The sequence below is a fragment of the Saccopteryx bilineata genome, chromosome 2 (genome assembly GCF_036850765.1).
Source record: "Saccopteryx bilineata isolate mSacBil1 chromosome 2, mSacBil1_pri_phased_curated, whole genome shotgun sequence".
Classification (NCBI taxonomy): Eukaryota; Metazoa; Chordata; class Mammalia; order Chiroptera; family Emballonuridae; genus Saccopteryx; species Saccopteryx bilineata.
The window spans coordinates 140,498,557-140,519,913 of NC_089491.1; the positions used below are offsets into that span (position 1 = coordinate 140,498,557).

The 21,357-nt window shown below is 40.8% G+C and overlaps 1 protein-coding gene across 6 annotated transcripts in view; it reads left to right on the forward strand.

Moving 5' to 3' along the window:
- BICD1 (BICD cargo adaptor 1) overlaps positions 1 to 21,357 on the forward strand; it is a 232,934-nt gene that overhangs the window by 133,615 nt on the left and 77,962 nt on the right. For all 6 annotated transcript variants that reach the window (XM_066258080.1, XM_066258074.1, XM_066258079.1 and 3 more), the window contains exon 3: positions 11,465 to 11,617. In XM_066258080.1, coding sequence (XP_066114177.1) covers positions 11,465 to 11,617 — 153 coding nt within the window. The remainder of the gene's footprint in view (positions 1 to 11,464; positions 11,618 to 21,357) is intronic.

A 21,357-nucleotide genomic window follows, 5' to 3' on the forward strand; every position in this document is an offset into this window, starting at 1 on the left:
ACCTAGAGCTATTTTGCCAGGTGCAGTGGATAGAGCGTCAGCTTGGGGTATGAGGTCCCAGGTTCAAAACCCTGAGGTCGCCAGCTTGAGCGCGGGCTCACCTGCTTGAGTGTGGGTTTGCTGGCTTGAGCAAGGGGTCAGTGGCTTGGCTGGAGTCCCCAACCCCCCACCCCCAGCCCGTCAGGGCACATATGAGAAGCAGTCAGTGAACAACTAAAAGTGACACAACCATGGGTTGAGTTTCTCGTTTCTCTCCCTTCTTATCTCTCTCTCTCAAAACAAAGCCCTAGAGTTATCATTTCCTACCTCTGCGCCCTATCCCAGTTCCCTTAATCTCTCTGGGCCTCAGTTTACTCACTATTTGAGTAAAATATACAGTAAGAGTCTTTATTTACCTTATACTGTATGTTTAATTACCGAGTATCAACGCCTAATAGTTAATATGCAGTTGAATCATACATTCTCTTGCTGAGAATTTATTCTTTCCTATGTTTGATAAGTCATATGTCTGTGGTTAAAACAAGGTTTAATAAAACAATAAGTAATCAAGGTTTCCCAATTCAAATTGGTTTCCCACTTTCAGTTGATTGAAAAACATCACTTTGATGACAATGAAGCAGTTGTTTTGTATAAAAGAAGGAGAAAATAGAATCTATGTCACCAAGAAGAAAAAATATTACTGAATATATTTACACACACATAAATATGTATATATATATATATCTCTCTTTTAAATATATACTGAATTTTTACTAAGAGAGTAGTATTCAGATATTTCTGTTCATCTTGCCTTATTGTATTTTATTTGGTTTTAGAAGTCCATCTACAAAGATACAGTTTATAGGAAAATATTCTATTCCAAATGTTTTTCACTGTGAGAATGTGTGAAGAAAATGCTTCAGAATGTTCTCTTAGGGAGGCATAAAATTTCTGATGCTGTTTGTATCCTTTTTTTTCCCCCCCAGAGACAGAGGGGTGGATAGAAGGACAGATAGGGACAGACAGGAAGGGAGAGAGGTGAGAAACATCAGTTCTTCGTTGTGGTACCTTAGTTGTTCAGTGATTGCTTCCTCATATGTGCCTTTGACCCGGGGGTCAAGTGAGTGACCCCTTGCTCAAGTCAACGACCTTTGGGCTCAAGCCAGCGACCATGGGGTCATGTCTGTGAAACCACGCTCAAGCTAGATGAGCCCACACTCAAGCTGGTGACCTTGGGGTTTCAAACTTGGGTCCTCCATGTCCCAGTTCGATGCTCTAGCTACTGCCCAATCAGGGCCCAATCAGGCCTGTTTGTGTCCTTAACACACATTGTTTCTCTTTGGGGCTGATGTGGACGTTCTTGTTCTGCCTTCTGGTGACAAGCAACTCAGTCTCCTCTGAGTGTGTGAAATGTGAGGGAAAGAGGCTGTGCCCTCTCGTGTTCTCTGACATGTCTTTCCTGAGAGCAGCTGCAGTCCATAATGATTGCACTCCACTTTCTTAGCCTCAATTTCTGGCTTAGTTTACTTTTACGGAAGTTGCAGCAAGTGTACAGGGTCAGATCTCTGAAAGAACTCAGCCGATACTAGAGGCATAGTCATATAACGTTGTATAGGGGCAGAAAAGTTTTTCTTCTTCCCTTCTAGGTTCTTTGGCTGGTCTAATAATTTAATTGACATAAGACAGATTAACAAGAAGGAAAAAATTTTATACATATGGGAGCTCCATAAAAATATGGGTCTGGCTGTATTGCTCAATTGGTTAGAGCATCACCTAAACATCCCGAAGCACAGAGGTGGCCAGTTTGATTGCTGGTCAGGGCACATACGGGAACAGATCAATGCTCCTGTCTCTCCCTCCCCTCTTCTCTCTCTAAAATAAATAAAATAAACATTGAAAAAATACTTGAGACTCCCCAGAAGTCAGGCAGTTGCGGCTTTTGTACCATCCTGAGTTAAGGAGCAGGTAGGGGTCTGGGGCGTGAAAGGGGCGGAAGACAATCACGAGAAGGTAAGAAGAGCAGATGTTTGTTTGGTGAGCCGATGTTTGCATGCCATGCAGGTAAGTCTTTCTGATGTAAAATGTTATCTCTGGTAATAGCTCTCATCCTGGCACAGTCCCTTACCTGGATTCTTTTAGGCAGTTAAGGAGAGGTGGAAGGCTGTTCCTGAGTATGCTAGACCTCAGTTATCATCAACTTGAAATAATCCACATGCCAAAGGGGCGGGGCACATTCTGGGGTGGTTTATTCTGCCCTGCCTCAGCTTTGATAAACTAAAGAATGTGGTGCAGCCAGAGAAAAAACAGACGACAGAGAGGGAGGTCTGCGACTTCCAGACCCAGCTCTAGGGCCGTTTCTTAACCTCATGGTATATGCTTTGTGTTCAGGTTGTGAAGCACTAAGATAGACTCAAGATACCAGTTTCCGGGGAGCCAAGACTCTCAAGTTTACAAAAAAGTCTTGTATACCATGCTCCTCATGCAGCTAAATTAGAAAGTGTTATCTAAGAAGCCAAGTACCAATCATCAACCTTTAAATTTCCTACAAATATTGTAATATAAACAAACTAGTAGAATGTGTCTATATTTAACAGCACATTATAACTCACTATAGCTAATCTAGTTCATCCTTGTTAGTGGCCCAGATGTCCAAGGGTCTCTGGAGATGAACATAGAGTTATCTTTGACTGCACACGAATCCCAGCCTTCATTCACCATAGTCCCTGTCCTTTGCAATATTGTTTACCTCTCGCCTGGACCTTATAAATTTTACATTTCATTACCTCGGTCTTCTCCTGTATCTCAACCTATGACTCCTGCCACATCAGAGTTCCTTTCTTTCGGTTATTCCAAAGTTCAGTTTCCACTTATTTCAGGGCAAAGGACAAAGCTGATACCAGGAAGGCCTTGGTAGGGAGAGTTTTGGGGGAAACTTCAGTGGAGATTATAAGAAGTATAAAACTGATCACCTTTAATAATTACTTTAAAAATACATCTTTCAGTTTCTTAGACTTTTAATACAGTTGTTGAAATTGGAATGCCAGTTAAGAAACCTCAATACTTCAGAGTTTGTAACATATATTGCACTAAGCACATATTAACCATGGTCATTTTCGTGTAGGAATAAGTTGGCTCTATAGGTAAAGTTTGAAAATAAATAAGACATAAAGAAAAAAAAAGACATAAAGAAACTTTGGAGGTATATAAAAAATGTTAAGACAGTGGGCAGGGGTGGTAATGAGGCTGATGTGAGAAAAAGTAGAAGTGAGATTTTTACTTATTTGTATATATTTTATAATTTTGGGGTCTGGCATCAGTATCTCCTCATCTTACGCTGTTCATGAGATGAATCAGAGTCATGTACACGTTGAATGGCATTTTCAAAGAGTCTGCAAACGGTTACGGATGAAGAACACCCTAAAGGAGCTCTAGCACCACCTACAAAAGCCTTTGACCGACTTCTTTTTAAAAACTACCTTTTGGTAAAGACGTATGATAGCTCATGACAATTTAGAACGTGCTTTTAGAAATACTTTCTTATTTATTTCTGACAACTCTGGAGTTGAGCTGAAAAGCTGTTTTCCTGCTTTTAGAGGTGAGAAAACTGAAAATCCCCAAAATTTTTTTGGTGTAAGCCAGTATTGAGTCCAGGTCCAGGTCCAGAGCTATGTTTACTCTACCACCCACCTCTTTATAAAGTAGTTACCTTCCTGAAGCTATTATTTTTTATACTGTTTCATATATTGAAGACTTCAATTGAGTAATGATATTCACTATTACTTTTAACTTTCTTCTCTATTACCGTTTGGACTAAAGTTTGTATCTTGAGTAATACAGGTGTTTTATAGCAACAAAAATAAATAGCTGGGTCAGACCTGCCAGATAGCTTGTAAAAATCAATTAGCCTCTATTGTTCACACATACCTAAAGTGTAAACAAAAATAGTGTCTCTAATAGCCTTCAGTCTCTTGAAGGGATAACTTGTACATTTCAAAGCAAGTTATAAATTATATTAATTCCTTTTTTCTGGCCAGCCTTTGTATTCTGAAGGCACTCATCTTGCATTTTGTGATTGGCAATCCCTCCTCCTTTCTCATCACTCTGTAATTTTTTCTTTCAATGTTTTAAAAAGTCACTTTAATGCATACCATTACTTTCATTTTCTTCACTTTTCCTTTTATGATGTCTTTTCTCAGTCACAGTCTCTACATAGTGTGTTTCCACAGTGATGGGGACTAAAATTACTTATGATCTCAGTGGTTTGTGAGACTGTTGATGCTCTTTGTCCCGTGGGTCAGGTCATTCCTTAAAGCCGGGTCGCAATTAAGTCTGTAAGGCTGAGCAGAAGGATGTTTGCTGGAGATCAAACTATTTCTGGAATATTGTGAACCTAGCCTTCATTGTTAGTGCACAATGTATATTTTAAATCTACTTAGTGTATTGCCTACATTTCCCTATTCCTTTAATAGGTTATTATAGTACTTGTGCAATCAGAGCAGTGTGTATATTTGTAATTATAAGGAGATAGTATGAGAAAGGAAAACTGTCATACCCATCATTCAGTATGGAGTTTTGCATCTTTAAATTAACAAATGAGGAACTTAAAAAAGAAAAATCATGCAAGTTAAAAAAAAATCAAGCAAGAAGCAACTAGACCATTTTGGGAAATTATCTTGGTTTCTTGACTTCAAGCTTCATTATAGAAAAGAGAAAAAAAAATCCAGTATTTTATATCTGCAAAAACTCATTCCAAAACAAAAATCAGTATATTCACATTACAATACCAGGTCACAAAGCCATATTTCTATTGATAGAAAATAACTTGCAGCCCACTGAATGAAATTTAAATGATCCTGCTTGTGAAACATAATATTGCGATGACTATGTCTGATAAATGACTGGATCAATGCCAGCACAATGCAGTACTTTGCTGATATTGTGTGAAATACGTTTCCTGCTGCAGTAAAGCTGTCAATAGATTTCAAAAAACAAAAATATTTTGTCAGCAGTAACCAAACTATAAAATCTTGCAGTCTCAAAAGACCACATACTGTATGATTCCAGTTATATGAAATGTCCAGTATCGGCAAGTAGAAAGTAGCTTAGTGGTTGCCTAGGGCTGGAGGGGATGAGAGCGTGGGGAGGAGGGCAGTCGTTAACGGGCATGGACATCGTTTTTCGTGACGATAAAAATGTTCTGAAATTAATTATGCTGATGGTCACAACTCTGATTATATTGAAAACTGTTGAAATGTACATCTTAAACGGGTGAATTATTGGCTTGTGAATTATATCTTAATAAAGTTGATACCAAACAAATCTTACACAAAATGCTTTCCTGTTAAGCACATGTTGTACCCAGTTGAGCTGCAATGTAAATGTTTATTAAACTTTTCTTTTACTTAGAATAATATCTGTATTTTAATATCCTTTTATACAAATAAAAGAAGGACAAAACTACAAATCAGGGTGTAGGAAAAACCAGTCATTTATTTTGTGCCATTCATTTCAAGTGTGTACGTACAATAGAAGGGCAGCCTTTTTGTGGCTGTCAAGACTTTGCTTATGATAAACATTTGAAATGAGGCATTGAAATGTGAACTGCTTGTGAAATGAACTGGTCCTTGACTTCTAATGGAGGCAGATATCCCATGGGAAAGATGCCTGTATTGCTTCAAATTCAGTCTAGGAGAATTAACCCTCATGGTGCCACAATCTGAGCAAGATTCAGATATGTCTCATGGTAAGAATTACAGAGTTTTGGTTTCATTATAGCTTTATTACACTTGTATAATCACTCGCTCATTGCCAATCAGGACCCAATCATTTTGTCTCACCTTTTTTTTTTATATCTCTCCACTCCTGCTTTAATTTTATGCCATTATTTAAATCTGACGGTCCCTTCAGCCTGTGCATTTGGGAGGGATCTGGAGTTGGGCTGTAAGGAACTTGGTGGTTTACCTCACCATCTGCAAAGATACTATGTTTTCTCCTGTCTCGGAGTAATATTTTCCCATCATTTGGTTTGTGGGTTATTCAGAAGGCTCCTTGAAAAAGGCAAAGGTCTTGTGGTCAAATAAATTTAGCACACGCTGCGTTCCCTGTCTTACTCTTACATAGTCTTAGTGCACACTAGTATATTAAGAGATTGGAGAACAACAACAACAAAAATATGTAACTTTATTTAGCCTAGTATTTCTCAAATTTATGTTTGAGTGAGTCCTAGTATCCCTGCACAGAACTGTCCTGCCTCAGAACTCAGTGTGGAAAATGCTTTCCCCAAGTCCTACTTCTCTTCTCCCAGCCATGGCCTATCTCTTTATGTTTCTTTTTTCTTTCTGAGCATGTTTTTCTGTTTTGTTTTGTTTTTAGATTTTGTTTATTGATTTTTAGAGAAAGGAGAGAGAGAGAGAAAGGTGGGGGAGAGCATGTGCCTTAACCAGGCAAGCCTGGGGTTTCAAGCCAGTGACCTCAGCGTTCCAGGTTGCTGCTTTATCCACTGCGCCATCGCAGGTCAGGCTGAGCAAGTTTGTTATCACCCACATTTCAAACTTGTCCTGTCTGTTTTTCTAGTGATTGCCCAGTTATTAAGTCTGGATCGCCTTTGGGAATGCTGACTATATTGTGTACTCATTATCTTGTTGTGTTCATCGATAGCTCTCCTGAAGAATTGTGAAGCCCATAGTGCTGCGTGATAGAACAGTGGGTCTCACCTTACTGTGATTTCTCCCTCTGCATCCATCATCTTGTTAATTACTGAAGATTAAGCATTCTTGGCCCCAGTGCAGAGAATTCCTGCTTGGGGAAGGGCCAGGGGGATTATTGTCCACTTTCTAACAAGGGAAGTGTTTGTTTGTGGACAATGAAGGAAAGTAAGTTTTACGGTCTTGAACTGCCTGAATTCCCTGGCATTGACTGGCAGCTTTCTGGGAGAGAAGTGAGAGAGCCGGAACCACGTTCCCCATCCTTTCCTCTGTCCAACTTTCCCCACTTGGATCAGACCACCTGTCTTCCACTATCCATTCACAGATCCAGAAATTCCTGGTTCGACCATCCAACTTAATATTACTTAAAATTATTTATAGGAACATCATTAACTTTCACATTTACTTCATTGGAAAATTTCTTTTTTCTTTTTTCCTCCCCTTTTTTTCTTTTTTCCTTTTTCTTTTTTAGGTGAGAGGAGGGGAGCTAGTGAGGCAGATTTCCACATACAACCCAACTGGGATCTACCTGGCAAGCCTGTCTGGGGCCAATGCTCAAGTACCAAGCTACTTTTAGCACCTGAGGCTGATGCACTTAGACCAACAGAGCTATCCTCAGCACCTGAGACCACTCTTGAACCAGTTGAGCCACTGGCTGCAGGAGGGGTAGAGGGAGAGAAGGGGGACAGGGACAGTGGGTAGAGAAGCAGATAATCGCTTCTTCTATGTGCCCTGACTGGGAATTGAACCTGAGATGTCATATGCCAGACCTACACTATCCACTGAGCCACTGGCCAGGGCCAATTTCTCTTTTTCTTATAGCTGTATTTGAGTACTTTTATCCTTACTTACACCATTGTTCTTTACTTTTTGTTTGTTGGTTTATTATCACATCAATCAATGACCAAGTCCTATTCATTCTAAGTGAGATGTTCCTCAGCATTCCTCATTTTCTTTTACTTTGGGCTGTTGGAGCAGCTACTTAGCCTGTTCTCTGTGGCTCTTTTTTTCTTGTAACTCCTCCATCCCTGCCCTGAACAGAGTCGCTTGCCAAAACATAGGTCTGATCACATGACTGCTTTGCTTAAAAGACTTTTCTGGTTCCCCAAATTCCTTTGTTTAACATAGAATTTCTTGTAAAATCTGTCTCAAGTTACTTTCTTCCAGCCACAGGAGACTGCATATTTCCCAAACCACTGCCAAGCTAAGGACTTTAAAGGTTCCAAGCACTGAAAACATTTTTGCTTCCTCTGACTGTCTCATAGTTTAACAACACTAATCTGTAATTTAACGTTTTACTGTATGAAATCACACCAAGCTTGCATAAGCTGAGAATAATTAGCAGTTTTCCTGGAGTGGCATAAGGAAATGCTCTAGCTGACTACTGGGTATTTTAGCACTGCCCTCAGCACAGATGTGCCTCTGCTTTTGTTCAGAAGTTGACCTCTGGCTAGAAAGTCTGTCCTCTTTATCCATTTATATAGTTAACTCGACTTGCCCTTCAAGGTTCAGCGCAAATGTAACTTCCTTTATGACGCTTCTCCCTGCCTCTCCCAGGAGTATTGATTGCTCAGCCTTTTGGTGTGAGCCTTTGTAACAGCACTTGTTCTGTTACAATAAACTATCTGTGTGTCTGGGGTCCCTGCTTATTCCTCCATGTATTGTCATTAAACCCTCACAATGACCCTATAATATTAAGTACGTATTAGGATCCCCATTTTCTTACAGATGAGAAAACTGGAGTGTCTGTCACCTACATCACACAAGCTACTATTAAGATCCAATGTGACAACGAATATAAATAATTTATAAAATGCTAAGAGCCATATAATTGGAAGGCATTATTTTTTTATACATTACTCTGTGTGTGGTGCTGAGTGTTCATGTTTATATTTTCTTCTAATATAGTAGTAGTGGGGGAAATTTATTATTCCTATATAAAGAAATCCTTTTCATGTTAATTAAAATTTTAAGAATGCTGCTATATTCAGGTACAGTGCTAATAATGAGGATCATCTGTCCACACATTTCAGGGTAACCCCGTCCCCTGAGGAGGGGCGGGGGCCCAGGCCTCTGGAGGCGAAGGGCAAAGGCTGCACGCTGTCCCTGGTCGTGCCATTTTCTCCCCCTTTCTCTGCTTTTCTTTTCTCTCATTAGTCTTATCCCAGGAAGAAAAAACTGGGAGATAAATGTCCGATGAGTGGTGTGGAAAAACCCCGCCCACAAAACAGGAGCAATCTTTTAAGTTTATTAGGGAAGCAAAGAATATTGCCCATAGAGTCGAATCTTTGACAATTCAAACAAGGGCTTCTAGCAAAATAAATAAGATCATTTTTTTCCTCTGGGTCTTATGTCTGTTTTACTTCAGGCAAGTCTTTCAACTTAGCCAGTATCCCAGCCAAGCTTTTCTTTAGTTAGCATGAGGCGTTTTCCTTAGCTGTTTTATTTTAGTATTTGTTAGTGATCCTCACTAGCTTTGCCATGGTCTTAAAATTATCTTGACATTTTCTGTCTTACCATATAAGATTTTATGGTTAATTCTCAATGTATATGAGCTAGGCTTCTGGTCATTAACATTTTCTTTATAATTTTATATAAAATAACTGGCATCCAATTTATCAGGCTTTTTCATTGCTTTATAAATATAAATAAGGGAAATGATTTATATATCATTCAGTTATGGTAGATCTTTTAAAAATTAGAAAAATATCAACATTTCATGTTTCTGCAAAGTAAAAGAATTTAATGCAATTTTGTAATCTGGCTTTATCAACAAACGACCATTTTTTATTTTACAATTTGTGAGCATGTGTACTCAAAGTATTGTCCAGAGAAGAGGAAATAAAATCATGTTTCCCTCTCCAAGTCACTGGACTGTATAGTGAAAAAGAATTAAATATCAATTATTTCATAAATTTAGGTATGTTTTATTTCAAAGTGTGTTATTCTCCCTTTGTTCCTCACTCTACATCAGTGCAAGACAAAAAGCCACCATCCATACAATAATATTCTTTTTTAAATTTTATGTTGAACTGTTAGCATTGCTGTTTTGTTATTCATCCCATGGCTGTGAAGGCCTAAAATGTGCCAGAAATTAGAACACACATTTAAAAGGTTTATTTTAGCCAAATGAAAAGGGAAAATTTAATAAATGTGAAAAGTGTAAAAGGTAAGTAAATAACCAATTTCAAGTAATGATCAGTGCTATATCCCTTTAACAATTCTTTTTTGAGCACCTACTCAATGCTAGATGCTGATCTATAAAATAAACCATAGGGTGATGGTGAGTGAAGGGGGGAGAGCTGTCTTACATTAGCTATTCATGGAAGACCTCTCTAAGGAGATGACATTTGAACTGAAACCTAAATGACAAGTAAAAGCAGAAGAGTTTCTTAATCTGGGTCCTGGGAGTTGATGGCTAGAATTCAGGATAAGAAACTTGGATGGGAAAAATAATTATATCTCTGTTTTCACTAAACTCAGAATGAAATTTAGCATTTTTTTCCATTTGAGTGTAGGCAACAAACCTCAGAAGTATTAGCAGCACCTGTTACTACTTTGTGATCAATATTTTCATACCACATCTCAGTTCTTGCCGGTATTTTGAAGTATCATCATTGCTTTGAAGTTAAGATATAGTCATGCACTGCATAACAATGTTTTGGCCAATGATGGACCATATATGTGCCAGTAGTTCTAAAAGATTATAATAGGCCCTGGCCGGTTGGCTCAGCGGTAGAGCGTCGGCCTGGCGTGCGGAGGACCCGGGTTCGATTCCCGGCCAGGGCACATAGGAGAAGCGCCCATTTGCTTCTCCACCCCCACCCCCTCCTTCCTCTCTGTCTCTCTCTTCCCCTCCCGCAGCCAAGGCTCCATTGGAGCAAGGATGGCCGGGGCGCTGGGGATGGCTCCTTGGCCTCTGCCCCAGGCGCTAGAGTGGCTCTGGTTGTGGCAGAGCGACGCCCCGGAGGGGCAGAGCATCGCCCCCTGGTGGGCAGAGCTTCCGCCCCTGGTGGGCGTGCCGGGTGGATCCCGGTCGGGCGCATGCGGGAGTCTGTCTGACTGTCTCTCCCCATTTCCAGCTTCAGAAAAATACAAAAAAAAAAAAGTAAAAGATTATAATAGAGCTGAAAATTTTCTATCGCCTAGTGACATCAGAACTGTCCTAATTTAATAGGACAACACATGACTCACGTGTTTATGGTAATACTGGTGTAAGCAAGCCCATTGCACTGACAATCATATAAAAGTATAGCGCATACAATTATGTACAGTACATAATACTTGATAATGATATAAACAACTACTGGTTTATGTGTTCACTATTATGTACTCTTAATCATTATTTTAGAGTGTGCTTTTCTGAATTAAAAATAAAGTTTGCTATAAGACATTATTGCTATAAGGCAGTATGCCATGCTATGCCAGGAGCAGCCTCGTACATCTTGTATTTACTGTATCCTTTGATTGCATCACTTTCTCATGTGCTTGATTTAATCTCTTGTTGTTTTGTGCAGTAACATGCTGTACCAGCTTGTAGCCTAGGAACAATATAGGCTACGCCATAGAGCCAGGTGCGTAGTAGGCTAGACCATCTATGTTTGTGTAAATGCATTCTAATATGTTCATGCAATGAAATAATCACCTAAAGGTGAATTTCTCAGAATGTATCACCATTGTTAAGTGGCACATGACTATTTTTAACTACGCAGACTTTATCTACACTTCATAATATCTAGAATAAGAAAGTCTTATATTGATGCTTAATTATATTGTTTCAGAACAATGAAATGGTGGAGCTGCAGAGAATACGGATGAAAGATGAAATACGAGAATATAAATTCCGAGAGGCCCGTCTCCTTCAGGACTATACTGAGCTGGAAGAAGAAAATATTACGTTGCAGAAACTTGTGTCCACGTTAAAGCAGAATCAGGTAATGTTTAAGAAGTTACTTGGTTACACTCCAGATGGACCACATCTTTTGACTACTAAGGTTGAATCTTCTCTTTATTTCTCAGGGAGGAACCTGTTGAAATTTGCCTTAATCTCCCTACAATAGTTCTGTGCTAAAATTTCCCAATCTTTCTGTTTTTAGCTGAGAAATTTCCTAACCCTTCTATTTTAGCTAAGAAATTTTCCAACCCTTCTATTTTAAGCTAAGATTTAGAAGGCAAACCTGGAAGTAATATAATTTACAATAAAGCTTCATTGGGTAAGAAAAAATTTTAGTGTATACTTTAGCTCTATGTTAATTTATTTCAGGAGTAAGTCATATAATATTGTAATCAACTTTACCCGACAACTCATTAAAAGCTTGGATCTATCTGCTTGTTTTGTACTATAAGCTTCAGGTCTCTGTGCAGTCACATCTCTCTCTCTCTCTCTCTCTCTCTCTCTCTCTCTGTCTGTAAATGGCTTTTGCATCATAAAGGGAAAGGGATTATGAAATATAAAGCAATAAGAACAAAATTATAAGAAAAAGAAAACGGCCTGACCAGGTGGTGGCACAGTGGATAGAGCATCAGACTGGGATGCAGAGGACCCAGGTTTGAGACCCCGAGATCACCAGCTTGAGCGCAGGCTCATCTGGTTTGAGCAAAGCTCGCCAGCTTGAGCCCAAGGTCGCTGGCTCCAGCAAGGGGTTACTCGGTCTGCTGAAGGCCCGCGGTCAAGGCACATATGAGAAAGCAATCAATGAACAACTAAGGTGTCGCAATGAGCAACGAAAAACTAATGATTGATGCTTTTCATCTCTCTGTTCCTGTCTGTCTGAGTGTCTGTCCCTATCTGTCCCTCTCTCTGACTCTCTCTCTGTCTCTGTAAAAAAACCCAAAAAAACAAAACGCCTAATTTTTTTGTCAGCTGTAATCTTACTAAAAAGATTGCATGCATACATTTAAATAATACTTTTTTGGTTATGAACCTTTATTGCTTAATTTTTCTGATTGATTGGCGTTTTGGATTGTTACAGTTATTAGTTATAACATTCTTGAATTTGTAATTTTAGAAGAACTTATTTACAAATACTATTTTATCAAGTGGTTAAGTAAAGGTGAATTGTATGCAAGATCTGTTCACAGTGCTTCTCCAGCCACTACCGCCACTCTGGTCTAAATGCTGTCACGACCTCACAGGTCAGGTCAGCTGTCTGTGAGCCACGCTGCCCGAGGCGAGACCCATACAGAGTCCACAGGGTCAGGTTCTCGCCTTCGGTAAGCTCAGGCCAGCCCAGATGGATGCTTCGACTTCTACTTTCTTTTTAAGTTGGTAGTTCTATACAAAACTTTTATTGGTTTTGCTAGACATAGAGATGTTAAGAGAGGAAAGAAAATATCCAGAAGGAAAAAAATAAAGTCCAGGTATTGATACAATTGAAATTTGATTTCTGATTACTGCCATTTCCTCCCATCTTGGGATCGTGGGAGAAACGAGATGTCTTCTAAGGAGAGCAGGGGGAGCTTCATACTATGAAAAAAGGGCCCCCAGGATATCGCCATGGTGTTTTCCCCTCATTCCCTCCCTTAGACACTGGCTCAGTGTGTGCGGAGGGCTCTCAGTACCACGGGCTTTCCAGCTCTTGATTTGACTGGGGTCATTGAGTTCACAGTGGAGAAAACTAGACTTAAAAGAATTTTAAGAAAAAGAAAAAAATGTATGCTTCTCAGAAACATCTTAAAATAAGGATACTTTCTGTGGCTTTTTTTTTTTTTTTTTTTTTTTTTTGGTCACTGATGAAGTATGTAGAGGACTTGAAGCAAATTTACTTTCAGTGCAAATATTTAAAGTGGCTGTTTCTAGTGATTCCTAAAAAATCCTCCCTGCTTTGCGCAGGCAGGAGGGTGACCAGACGGTCTGGCTGTGGACCCCAGCACTGCGTGTGGTGGGCTTATTTACTCAGGAGGTTAGTTTAGGCCAGTATTAGGTATTCTTGAGAGACTGCCAAGGTACCCTGTGAATATTCATTAACCCAGATGCCATTTCTGTGGGAATTTTTACGCTCAATCTGTCAGATTACTGTCTACAGTTTACCCAGGCCCTTCCACCAGTAGTGGAAACATGGCACTCAAATGCTTAACTCAGAAGACTGAAAAAAATAAAATAAAAAAGCAAACAGGAAAATGTATACGTCTCTTTAATTATATTTTTTATGTGCAATGTGGTAATTTCCCAATTAAGTGTCTAATTAATTAATCTGGAATCATTTTCCATACTAAGGGCCATTCTGGCTTACTTCCTGACAGCCAGGTGCACTGTAGGGTCATAGGTCTTTCCCAATTAAGGAAATGCAGGTTTGGTTTGTTTGGGGTTTTTTCACTCCTACTACTGGCCTTTATTTACAGGAGTTAGCATATATCATAAACTCTCTTTCTAATTAATGAAGTAATAAATGTAATAATTTATACCACAGATTTTTTCAAACAGTTGATGATGGCTGGCTTTCAGTCTCAAATCTGGTCTGAATGTTGCTTTGTTGGAAGCTCCCTGTGCAAAATATACTGTCCAGCCTGATGCGATGTTTCTCACAGCAGCCAAACTATTACATTGTAAAATATTTTAGTTCAGTGAACTTGAAGATGCTTTTCTTCTGAAGTTCCATTTTCCTTATTGATTATTTTCTAGATAATTGTTTAAATAGCACTTGTTATTTCTGTTGTGGTTCCTATAGATTAGTTTGTTTATTTTCCATCTTTCTCTACTACGACATAGCACCTAGAAGAGAGACTGGCCCATGGAAGGCATTAAATAAGTATCTGTTGAAAGAATTAATAACTAATGTCTCTTAGGTTCACTCTTCAACTTAAAGAGGAAGCTAAAATTTTGAGATGATTAACCAATATTTATATATGGTTCTAAATGTGAAATATACGGGAACATCGAAAAGTTGACTGATTTGGGTTTGTGTTCAAAGTGAAATCAGAGCCTGACCTGTGGTGGCACAGTGCATAAAGCATCGACCTGGAACGCTGAGGTTGCTAGTTTGAAACCCTAGGCTTGCCTGGTAAAGGCACATATAGGAGCTGATACTTCCTGCCTCTCCCTCCTTCTCTCTCTCTCTCTCTTTCTTTTCTCTCCTTCTCCCCCCTCTAAAATGAATAAAGTCTTAAAAAATTTTTTTAATGAGGCCCTGGCCGGTTGGCTCAGCGGTAGAGCGTCGGCCTAGCGTGCGGAGGACCTGGGTTCGATTCCCGGCCAGGGCACACAGGAGAAGCGCCCATTTGCTTCTCCACCCCTCCGCCGCACTTTCCTCTCTGTCTCTCTCTTCCCCTCCCGCAACCAAGGCTCCATTGGAGCAAAGATGGCCCAGGCGCTGGGGATGGCTCTGTGGCCTCTGTCCCAGGCGCTAGAGTGGCTCTGGTCGCAACATGGCGACGCCCAGGATGGGCAGAGCATCGCCCCCTGGTGGGCAGAGCGTCGCCCCTGGTGGGCGTGCTGGGTGGATCCCGGTCGGGCGCATGCGGGAGTCTGTCTGACTGTCTCTCCCTGTTTCCAGCTTCAGAAAAATTAAAAAAAAAAAAAAAAAAAAATGAAATCAAGTCCAACCTTATAAATGCATTTTCACCTTTCTGCTTAAAAAATAAAAAATAAAAAGAAGTGTAGGATGAGCAGCCATCAGAAAGGCAGGTCAGGTCAGCTGTCCGCTCCCTGACAGACTACCAGAAGCAGCCACTGATGCAGCAAAGCTGATCCTGGACCTCTTGCATAAGAAACCACCTTGACAGAACCTTAGGAAGGTCTCAAAATGGGAGATTTAGGAAGGGTGTTCAAAGGTCTTAGGGTCTGAACTGGGTTTTGCCTGGTGACAAACTGGTTGGTATAGATTGAGTAGATGGCATAATAGTTTTTAGTCAGGAAGTACAGCACAGTGAGAGTCTTGACGTTTGTCTCGGGAAAGCTGTTTCAGTTGGGCCTCATCTTCTAGAAGTGAGTATTCCCTGTAAGCAACTAAGCTTTCTACGCATAGTCCCAGTGTTGGCACTAGGGGCCAGGGGTAGGAAAATAGCCTGGTGGCAGTGTTACATAACATAGGGGAGGGAATTATGTTAGTTTTAATGTTTAGAGATGTGATAGTGATTTTCCTAGTATCTCACATACTGAATTATACTGAATTAAAGCATGCAACTATTTGTTATCTAAGCATTGGAAACCCTTGATAAAATTAATAATTCAATTATATTTCTATTATGAAAAACATTTCCTCCAGGGATATATTTCTATATCAGGTAATAATGTCATAAGAGACCTAGGAAACATTTAATTTGGTTTGATTTCATTTAACCCATATTTCCAGGATATGGTTCTTGGAGGCCATGTCCTGGGGGTTTTTTTGTTTGTTTGTTTTTTGTATTTTTCCAAAGTGAGAAGCAGCCGGGAGGCAGGCAGACAGACTCTCGCCATGCGCCCAACCAGGATCCACTGGGCATGCCCACTAGGGGGCGATGCTCTGCCCATCTGGGATGTTGCTCTGCTGCAATTGGAGCCATTCTAGCGCCTGAGGTGGAGGCCATGAAGCCATCCTCAGTGCTCGGGCCAACTTTGCTTCAGTGGAGCCCTGGCTGCAGGAGGGGAAGAGAGAGATAGAGAGGAAGGAGAGGGGGAAGGGTGGAGAAGCAAATGGGCACTTCTCCTGTGTGCCCTGACCAGGAATTAAACCCCGGACTTCCATGCGCAGGGCAGACGCTCTACCACTAAGCAAATTGGCCAGGCCCCCCCCTTTTTTTTTTGTATTTTTCTGAAGCTGGAAAAGGGGAGGCAACCAGACAGACTCCTGCATGCGCCCAACCGGGATCCACCCGGCATGCCCACCAGGGGGCAATGATCTACCCATCCGGGCATCGCTCTGTTGGGACCAGAGCCACTCTAGCGCCTGGGGCAGAGGCCTTGGAGCCATCCCCAGCACCCGGGCCATCTTTTGCTCCAATGGAGCCTTGGCTGCAGGAGGGGAAGAGAGAGACAGAGAGGAAGAAGAAGGGGAGGGGTGGAAAAGCAGATGGGTGCCTCTCCTGTGTGCCCTGGCCGGGAATTGAACCGGGACTTCCGCATGCCAGGCCGACGCTCTACCACTGAGCCAACTGGCCAGGGCCCCCCTTTCTTTTTTATTGATTGATTTTTACGGGATTGGGTGTGGGGAGCAAGAAGTATCAACTCACAGTTGCTTCGCATTAGTTGTTCATTGCTTGTCATATGTGCCTTGCCTTGGCAAGCCCAGGGTCTCAAACCTGTGACCTCTGCATTCTAGGTTGATGTGCAATCCACTGCACCACCACAAGCCAAGTCGGCCATGTACTTTTTTAAAGACAAAAGATATGGTCACTGGCTTGACCTGGGGTGGCACAGTGGATAAAGCATCAACCTGGAACCCTGAGGTCACTGGTTCAAATCCCTGGGCTTACCCAGTCCAGGCACATATGGGAATTGATGCTTCCTGCCTCCCCCATCTCTCTCTCTCTCTCTCTCTCTCCCTCCCTCCCTCTAAAGTGAATAAATAAAGTCTTAAAAAAAAAAAAGATATGGTCACTGACTCAGAGCTTATAGTTCCAGTAGGGAATGCAGGCAATGAATTCAAAGCCGTTCAAGCTGTGTGTTAAGTTTGACAATACAGAACCACATTAAGATTTTTAGAGTTCCTAACTCTGAAAAGATTGTGGTACCTCATGTAGTTGAAAATAAAAAGAACTACCAAAACATGAAGTTGCAATAAGGAATCTCAACAAAGTACTAATTTTTTCTCTCATGATAACTACTTTGATGCTGTTTTCAAAATATCAAACATTAATTTTCAAGTTCCTTTTCATTCTGTGTCTTGGTTCATCCAGCTTGCTGGGGCTCTAATCATATGATGCACCCTTATAACAATGGCACCATGAAGGAGTGATCTATTTGACTGAGTGGGTCAACAAACACTTTGGAATTAGGATTAGATTCTTGACTTAGATCTTGAAAGACGAATAAGGGTTTTCCAGATGTCAGCTTTTGTCTAAGCAGAGAAAGACAAAACATCTGGGTGAACATTCAGAGCTTGAACCAGTGAGTAGAGTCAGTGGAAGTGCCCAAACAGAAAGAGATAAGGCTTTGTGGGAAGTCTGCCATCAATTGAATAAAAATCACAAAATTAAAAACGTACAAAGAACACTGAATTAATGTCATCCAGTCTAGCCCAGGAGTTGACAAAGTTTTTCTTTAAGGGCCAGATTGTAAACATGTTAGGTTTTACAGGCCATCAGTCTCTCTTACAACTGCTTCATTTTGTTGTTGTCACATTAAAAGCAGCCATAGAGAACATGTAAACAAAAGAGTGTGTGTTTTAGTAAAACTTTATTTACAGAAATACATGGTAGGCTGGATTTGGCTCAGAAGACATAGTAATTTTGTAAACCCCTGGTCTAGTTATCAATTTAATAGGGATTGAAGAATAAAAGGTCTGTAATGCAAACTGAATTAATGTCTGCAAATGTAAGCTATCACACAATCTGGGAGCAGTCAGAGGACTGGTAGAAATACTGGGAAAGGTTTGCAAGCAGGTGTTCTAAATTGTCCAGAGAAAGAAAAGGAAAAGGTCAGAATGAAAATGATTGAAAGTATATAAACAGGCCTGCAGGAAACTATGATACTAGACTTTGTTATCACAAGCAGTTTTCTGTGACTTGACTCTTCTGAATGATTATATTATGGACCTGTGAAATTCCGTTGACCTGGTATAGCAGTAAGTGTTGGTAGTCCATCAGTATCCATTATATTCCTTATCCCAATGTTTCACGAGTTTTTAAATGGGCACTAGCCTACCCAGAGTAAAGACTATATTCTTCACCTCCCTTGCAACCAAATGTCATATAACTAGTACTGGCCAATTGGATATGAAGAAAAGTGATATGGGCAACCTTTGAGACATGTCCTCAAAGGCAGTGGTCCCCAACCTTTTTTGGGCCACGGACTGTTTAATGTCAGAAAATATTTTCACGGACCTGCCTTTAGGGTGGGACGGATAAATGTATCACGTGACCGAGACAAGCGTCAAGAGTGAGTCTTAGACAGATGTAACAGAGGGAATCTGGTCATTTTTTAAAAATAAACCATCATTCAGACTTAAATATAAATAAAACGGAAATAATGTAAGTTATTTATTCTTTCTCTGTGGACTGGTACCAAATGGCTCATGGACTGGTACTGGTCCACGGCCCGGGGGTTGGGGATCACTGCTCTAGGTACAAGGTATGCCCCTTATATTGTCCCACAGCTTAGAACAGGGGTCCCCAAACTTTTTTCACAGGGGCCAGTTCACTGTGCCTCAGACCATTGGAGGGCCGGACTATAAAAAAAACTATGAACAAATCCCTATGCACACTGCACATATCTTATTTTAAAGTAAAAAGACAAAACTGAAATAAATACAATATTTAAAATAAAGAACAAGTAAATTTAAATCAACAAACTGACCAGTATTTCAATGGGAACTATGCTCCTCTCACTGACCACCAATGAAAGAGGTGCCCCTTCCAGAAATATGGCAGGGGGGCGGATAAATGGCCTCAGGGGGCCGCATGCGGCCCGCAGGCCGTAGTTTGGGGACCCCTGGCTTAGAACATGATCAAGATGGCAAGCCACCTGAGACCATATGGATCGGAATGGGAAGCAGTGTAAGGAGTCTGGCTCCGGGATGACCTCATGGAGCAGAAATTTCTACTGATCCTTGACTGACTACCTCTATATTGTTACAGCAAAGAGAAATAAACTTCTGTCTTGACTAAGTCACTGTTGCTTAGGTCTCTGTCACATTAGCCAAACCTACTACTTCCTAACTATATCAAAAACTTTATCCTAACCTCTGTGAGACAAACCATTGCATTGAGATTATATGAAAAAGGATGGTATGGGTGGAGCAGAACTAGAAATGTATGAAAATGACAATGGTCTATGATCCCTATATTTTAGTTTTTAAATCGTTTTAGCCTGGCCTGTGGTGGTGCAGTGGAGAAAGCATCAACCTGGAATGCTGAGGTCACCAATTCGAAGCCCTGGGTTTGCTTAATCAAGGCATATATAGAAGTTGATGCTTCCTACTCCTCCCTCTTTCTCTCTCTCTTCTCTCAAAAATGAATAAATAAAATCTTTTAAAAAGTCTTTTTAAAAATACAAGTTTAACCTGACCAGGCGGTGGCGCAGTGGTAGAGCGTTGGACTGGGATGCTGAGGACCCAGGTTCGAGACCCCAAGGTTGCCAGCTTGCGTGCGGGCTCATCTGGCTTGAGCAAAATAAAAAAAGCTCACCAGCTTAGACTCAGGGTCGCTGGCTCAAGCAAGGGGTTACTCCAGGGGTCTCAAACTCACGGCCTGCCTAACAATTTTGTGCGGACCGCAGACTAATCCACGAAGTTCAAAATATTTTGGATAAAATTAAGTAAGCCTAGGGGCCTACTTGTATTTTTCATTTCTCTAGCATCCTTGCTAGATATTAGCTTAGTTAACAGCAGTTGTGATGCGAACTACAGTTTCTGGTCGTTTTGTGACACTGAGTAAACTGCATGTACGATTGTGCTTGTTGTACTGATTTTTTTTTTGTTTTCAACTGCAGTGAGAAAAGTGTTGCGTAACAGTTGCCTTTTGTAGACCTAGTGCGGCCCGCCGAACGGCTGTGATATTGCTCTGTGGCCCACATGCTGAGTTGAGTTTGAGACCCCTGGGTTACTCGGTCTGCTGAAGGCCCGCGGTCAAGGCACATATGAGAAAGCAATCAATGAACTAAGGAGCCACAACGAAAAACTGATGATTGATGCTTCTCATCTCTCTCCGTTCCTGTCTGTCCCTATCTATCCCTCTCTCTGACTCTCTCTCTGTCCCTGTAAATAAAAAAAATAATAAAATAAATAAATAAATAAAAAATACAAATTTAAACTATTATAAACACTAAAATAAATTTAAAATTAAACCCATAGTTAATTATTAGTTTCTTATAATGATGTATATTGTCCTAGTTTTTTTCATTCACAATAGTTTATTTAGCAAATACTTACTACAGAGCAGAATTCTGTTGAAACACTATGAAGAAACATGGAAGCACTAGGAAGGACACATAGGTACATAAAGAGTATTTCCTCTTTCTAAGGAGATTATAAGGTGATTGTGGAGACTAAAGTACTTATTGAAAAGTGGTCTGTGCCATGGAAAAGGCCCCAAGGAGGCCATGTTGGCCTAGAGTAGAAATCTTTTCCCTGTGGGTTTACATGACCAACGGTGTTTGCGCAGGCTTTTTTTTTTATATATATTTTTCTGAAGTGAGAAGCAAGGATGCAGAGAGACAGACTCCCACATGCATCTGATCAGGATCCACCTGGTATGCCCACACTAGGGAACGATGCTCTGCCCATCTGGGGCGTTGCTCCATTACAACCAGAGCCATTCTAGCACCTGAGGCAGAGGCTATGGAGCCATCCTCAGCGCCTGGGCTAACTTTGTTCTAGTGGAGCCTCAGCTGCGGGAGGGGAAGAAAGAGATTGAGAGGAAGGAGAGGGGGAAGGGTGGAGAAGCAGATGGCCGCTTCTCCTGTGTGCCCTGGCTGGGAATCGAACCCAAGACTTCCACACGCCAGGCCAACACTCTACCACTGAGCCAACCGGCCAGGGCCTGTGCAGGCTCTTACTTAATATAATTCAAAAGAATATTGATAATACATAGTATAATA